General features: G+C 43.7%; 1 protein-coding gene across 1 annotated transcript in view; it reads right to left on the bottom strand.

Moving 5' to 3' along the window:
- The window catches only part of DOCK5 (dedicator of cytokinesis 5), a 245,450-nt gene that overhangs the window by 120,596 nt on the left and 118,537 nt on the right, over positions 1-6,317 (bottom strand). Inside the window, exons 10-11 of the mRNA XM_027839938.1 lie at positions 3,728-3,857; positions 455-527 (exon numbers count right to left, since the gene is read on the bottom strand). Coding sequence (XP_027695739.1) covers positions 455-527; positions 3,728-3,857 — 203 coding nt within the window. The remainder of the gene's footprint in view (positions 1-454; positions 528-3,727; positions 3,858-6,317) is intronic.

Genomic DNA, 6,317 nt, shown 5'->3' with positions numbered 1-6,317 from the left:
TAAAAAAAAGAATTTGTTAAATTGGAGAGTTCTCTGTGAAGAGGGAAGGGGAGGGATACAGAGGAAGATATAAAAACAAAAGATGAATTAAAACAGTTTTTAAAAAGATAAAGCAGGGCAGGGAATTACTTTCCTTGTCTCTATCAACCCTCCAGAGGGAAATGAAATTCAATGCTTGTCGACTGCCTGACTGGAAGAGTTTGAGCAGAGGCTGATGGCCGCTGGTCAATGCAGCTATAGACAGGATTTAAGCCTCGGGAAGACCTGGGTCTGGAGCTCCTTTGGGGTCCCTTCTAACTCTGAGACTCTGTGTTTGTCTCAGAGATGTTTCCTATCTCCTTCCTGGCCCAAGTAAGGGCTGCCTACCTTCACGGAGGGAGCATGAGCTGCTGGCTCAGTGACTGAAGGGCTGAGACGGGCCCAAGTCGACCGGGAGCCGTGCCAAGGTACTTACTGTTGAAAGGGAATGAAATGCTGCTTTTCTTCATCGTCAACCTTCCCGTGTATGATATCGGTAATATCCATCACTAAGAAAGAGATAAGGGCAATTAACGAGACTAATTGCTTCGTGTCTCCATTAATTACTGTGGAAAATGATCTCATCCCTTCCCCCTTCCTCCCCTCAAACACACAACACCAGAGAGGAAAGGTACTTGGCCTAAAGTTTTTTCTTCTTGTTTCATTAGTAATGCGATTTCCAGACATATTACACAGTGAAGGATGGGGCAAGCCCTTTGTCACTGCTTGTTAGAGGCATCTAGGTGTTACAGCAGAGAGTGCTGGACCAGGAATCAGGAAGACCCAAGATCAAATCTAGTTACTAGCTACGTGATCCTGGACAAGTCACTTAACCTCGATTGCCTCAGTTTCCTCATCTCTAAAATGGGGATCATAATAGCACCTAAACTCTTGGGATTGTTAAGGTAAAATAAGTTATTTATAAAGCATTTTGCAAACCTTAAAATGATAAAAAATGCTATTATTATTATTATTATTTGTGCTGTAAGTACAATCCTTTCAGTGCTTTAATATCAGAAAANATTTATAAAGCATTTTGCAAACCTTAAAATGATAAAAAATGCTATTATTATTATTATTATTCGTGCTGTAAGTACAATCCTTTCAGTGCTTTAATATCAGAAAGAAGTTTGAGCCTCATAGGATCATAGGATACTTGTAATAAAAGGGAAATATATTTTGGTCAACCTCTGATTTCATTAGTATAAGGAGCTGCCTCTGTCAATAAAATGGGCACCTGATCAGCTATGTATAGTCTCAGAGAGTTGCCTGGGGCCTTGAGAAGTTAAGTGATTGGTCCAGGGTTGCAAAGACACTGTGTGTCACAAGCAGAATCCAAACCCAGTTCTGCCTGTCTCTGCCTGTCTCAACACTGTCTACCGAGTAGATACGGAATCCAGACTTCACAGAACAAATCCCCTGAATAAAATGATTTGTTCTGTAGAACTTGGACTCAGTCAAAAGGCAGTACCCAAGGACCTAGAAGGCCACATGGGGCCTCAAGGCTGCAGGTTCCCCATCTCTGTACTAGGCTCTTTATGTCTTATACTACGATGCCTCTGGAAACGGAACGTGGGGGTCATCTCACCCATACAGCTCATTGAAAAGATTTCACAGATTCAGAGCTGGCAGGAACCTCAAAAGTCATCTAGTCCAAAAGTCCTGATTTTACAGATGAGGAAACTGAGGCCAAGGGAAATTAAGTGACTTACCCAAGGTCACACAGATAGAAGAGGCAGTGGAGCCCAAAATAAATGACTTAAGACAAGGTAACAGCCAATAAGTGCACAATGTTAAAAGCAGGGCTTTTCAGGTGCCATATTGAAGGCTCCCACCTTCATACCACCACTTTCTTAGCAGCCTAATCTTACTCTACAGCAGACTGCAGACATCCTGAAGTCACTGCGCCATCTCTCACCATGTCTACTTCCATGGAACGCTTCTGTGAGGCCAGCTGCCTGGTCACAATGAATAATGGAAGCAGGCACTGGAAGACCAATCCATACATGACTTGTACAGTGTAGCAGCGGACCACCTCTCATTCAAGCACTGGGATAGCTAAGACAGCATGAGGTGGGTGCCAGGTGAGGTATTTTATGGATGGAGCATCTCATGAAATCATCTATGAAAAGTAACACGCCTGGGAGCGGTATTAGGAGAGAAATCTATCATCAATGATAATTGATGAATGAAATCAGTGTTCTCTGATCAATGAAATCTGATGCCCACATCAAGGAAATCAGAATTTCTTAAAATGTAGAAAAGTGTTGAAAAATCCTCTAAGCAGTATATGTGTATGCATCTTATATATACGTACCATTCACATTATACAAATGACTTATACTATACAAGCATGTGCAGATTCCATACACATATATGCATGTATAGATTTCCATACATATATGTATGTGTATAGCACATGCATATATGTATAGATTTGCATACATATGTATATGTGCATATGTGTGTGTATCAATCTATCTATCTATCTATCTATAGCATTTCAAGACAATCAATTTCCATTGAAGACTTCTAGTAATTGACTACAGGTGACAAAACTGAGCTCAGATAAATGCGTTGACTTGCTCAAAGTGCAGTTAACTATTTATTATTTACATACACCCAGATCAATATGCTAGATAATTGAAGAATTAAACAGTTATCACACATTCGTATAGCCATTAAAGGACACATCTGTGGTACAGTATAAAGACCTTTTTTGGAATCAGGGGGTCTGAGTTCAAATCCTATCTCGGATGCTTGCTAGGCATGTGCTCTGTGACCTTGAGCAAGTTACTTTACCTCTTGGTCTGAGTTTCCTCATCTGTAAAATAACTGATGCAGAATGAAGTAAGAAGAATGAGAAAATCAGCATGGAAAATGAGCACAGCCCTGCACATGGGAAGAATGGCCACAAACAACAAAGACAAAACTGCAGAAGATGGTGACCAGGCTTGGTCCCAAATAGAAATATGTGAAGACCCTTCTCCCTTCTTCAAAAGTGGGGGGCTACGGGTGTGGAATGCTGCATATCACACCGCACCCCCATATGTGACATCGCCCCTTACTTTTTTCTTGATGTGATGGTTAGTTTGTAAAAATTTTTTAAAAATCCTTACTCTTTTTTTTAATCTATATTGACTCTCAGGGAGGGGGTGGAAAGATGGATACAGTAAGATATGTAGGTGATAAAAAAAAAGATGCTCTCAATCAAAATTCGTTTTTTTATATAAATGAAGGGGCTGGAGTCGATGCTTTCTGAGGTCTCTAGCTCTCAGTACTCTGCCTACCTCTTGGGGCACATGGCAGACGCTTAATAAAAGTTGATTTGACTATCAGGCCTCTTCTGACTCTAAAGCTAGAAGAGACTGCGGAGAACACAGAATGTTGAAGAAGACACGGTCCTGGCCTCTAGGGAACTCACCTCTCCTGGGGGAGATGGGAGCAAGCCTGGCCAGAAGAGGGGAGGAAGGGGAGCTCCTTCCCTTCCCGGAAGAAAGGTGGATTAGGGGACAGGAGCGTCGTATTTACTGTCAGACTCGGCTGGTGGCCTGTCAGCTTTGGCGAACGGCTTTGTTTCCACTTCTTTCTTTTTTAACTCTTTGTATGAGGGAGGACCCCTCGGAATGACTGACAAGAGACATTCGGGCCAGTCAGGTGGCTCTGCCAATGCCTGCAGTTTCGACCTCCCCCAGCGCCATCTTCCTACCTGCCACCCCAAAAGGCCTGCGGAGGCCACAGGTGTGCTTCTTTCCCTCCTTGAGCTCCATGTGGCCCACGCGCACAATCTGGCACACGAGGCTGATCTTGGGCCGGATGAGGTCAGTGCTGCTGAGATCCTGGGGGACAGAGGACAGAGTGTCAGGCGGGAGGGGCAGCTGTCCAGAGATCTTTGCACTTTGTTTCCCTTCATCCTCCCCAACCTTGCATCAGAAGGACCCTGCTCAGGATCATGGGGCGTAACGTAGAGCCGTGGGGGAGCAGAGGGATCGCATGGGTTATCTCATTTCCCCAGGCCTCAGTTTCCTCCTCTGTTAAATGAGGCCTCTGAGGTCACATCCAGTTCCAGAGCTGGGATCCTTCTCTCATCCTCTCCCTCCAGATTGCGTCTTGTTTCCATGGTATGAAGCTGCCTCTGCTTCTGAACTGAAATGAAGGATTTCTTCCTCTCCCACTCCTCCCCACACATACCCAAGAATGCTCACGGGTGAGAGAACAGAGGGCTTTGTACACATGAAAACAAAGAATTCCCACCCCTACTCATTACTATTTCTCTCTACTACATCTGATTCACAAAAGAAAAATCACAAGACAAAGCAATCAATCGTCCTTAAACCAAGGAAACCTGAGTCTAAGGAGATCTAGTCATCAGGATACCCAATGGCCCATCACAGAAAGCTGAAAAGTCACTACTCAGCAAGGGATATTAGTCACAGCCACCCCAAGGCATTCTCCCCCATGTTCTTTTGTCCAGGTTGGTTTTATTTTTATTTCTTAAGTATAAGGAGGCAACTGAGTCCTGGAGGCAGAAATTCTAGGTTCGGATGCTACCTCTGTTCCACAGTAGCCATGTGATTGGAGGGAAGGCATTTAATGTGCCGAAGCTTCAGAACATTCCCTAAGACTCCAAGCATGGATGAGTTGCTGTTTGTAGTTGGTAGAAAGTAACATGGTGCAGTGGCAAAGTGTGTTTTAGTTTCTGTGGCCCCTGAGTGGGCCTGGAAGAATAACAGATGAATCTAGGAATTAGGCAAGGCACCTGTGTCTTACCTTAGCTTGACTCAATCCCTGGAGGTGATGGAAGGCACAGGGGAGTCAGTGGCCTAGTAGATAGAGAGCTGGCCTCAAAGCCACAAAGACCTGGGTTCAAATCCTGCCTAAAACCCATAATACCTATGTGACTATAGCAAGCCCCTTAATTTCTCAGTGCCTGAGGCAACTCCATAAGAGTCTAAGCTGCAGAAAGATGAGTTGGTAGAAAGTTTCCCTTATCAGTGGCACCATAGGTCTAGTTCCTACCTCTCCCTCAAACACTTAGAAGAGCTGTGTGACTGTAAGCATGTCATTTCCCTCTCTGAGCCTTGGGCTCCTCATCGTTAAAACAGAGACAATCAGGCTGGTATCACCTGTTTAACAGTATGTTTATGAATAAGGAGATTTGCAAAACTTATAGCAAAACTTATTTCTTAATATTCCACATAAAATTACCTGAAGGACAAATACCCTGGTGGGTATCAGTGTTCATTTCCTGAAAGTCTGAATCCAATACATACCATCTTGATTTGGACATGAAAAAAGAACAGGAGGTTTCAGGGAAACCCAGTACAGAGGCCTGAGGTGATGCTCAGTGCTAACGCCTCCTACCTCTCCATCCCTGCCTTAAATTCTAGGGGACACATCTCCAATAGTCTATTGAGTTTAAGCCAAAAACAGAAGGGTCAGCCATGTAGTAAGAGTGCACAGCCAGTGAACTCCACTGGTATCCAAGAATTGGAGAGGTAGGAGACCATGGGTATGTAATGCTGTATACACACTCGTATGCAATCTATCAAGTGAAGAGTATTTGTTAATTTTTTTTTCCTTTACTACAAATGAAGGCACATTGGATGTGCTACTCTCATCCACTTATACCTGGATTACTGCAATAGCTGCTGGGGGTTCTGCCTGCCTCTTGTCTCTCCCCACTCCAATCCACCTTCCATTTAGCCACTGATGTGATTTTCCTAAAGCTGAGGTCTGATCATGTCATCCTTCTTTACTCAACAAGCTCCTAACGGTTCCTTATAGCCTCTAGGATTAAATACAAAATGCTCTGTTTGACATTCAAAGCCCTCCATAACCTAGTCCCCTCCTATCTTCCCAGTCTTCTTAAATCTTACTCCTCAGTATGTATTCTTTGATCCAGTGACACTATTCTCCTGGCTGTCCCCCAAACAAGACATTCCATCTCTCAGCTCCAGGTATTTTCTGTGGCCATTTCCGATGCCTGGAAGGCAATCCCTCCCCCCTTTACAACCACTGACCTCCCCGACCTCCTTTAAGACCCAACCAGAACCCCTTCTTGTACAGTAAACCTTCCCTCTGCTATTTATTTCCTATTTATTCTGTATACAGCCTGTTTGTCCATATTGGTTTGAGTGTTATCTCCCCCACTAGATTGTAAGCTTCTTGAGGGCAGGCACTGTCTTTTGCTTCTTTCTATATTCCCAATATTTAGCACAGTGCCTGACACATAAAAGATGCTTCAGAAATGTCTTATGATTGATTGATTGATTGACTGAGGGGAGTATTCAGGAGAT

The sequence above is a fragment of the Vombatus ursinus genome, unplaced genomic scaffold, assembly GCF_900497805.2.
Source record: "Vombatus ursinus unplaced genomic scaffold, bare-nosed wombat genome assembly UNPS02014837.1, whole genome shotgun sequence".
Taxonomy (NCBI): Eukaryota; Metazoa; Chordata; class Mammalia; order Diprotodontia; family Vombatidae; genus Vombatus; species Vombatus ursinus.
This window is presented reverse-complemented; position numbering and strand designations above follow the sequence as displayed.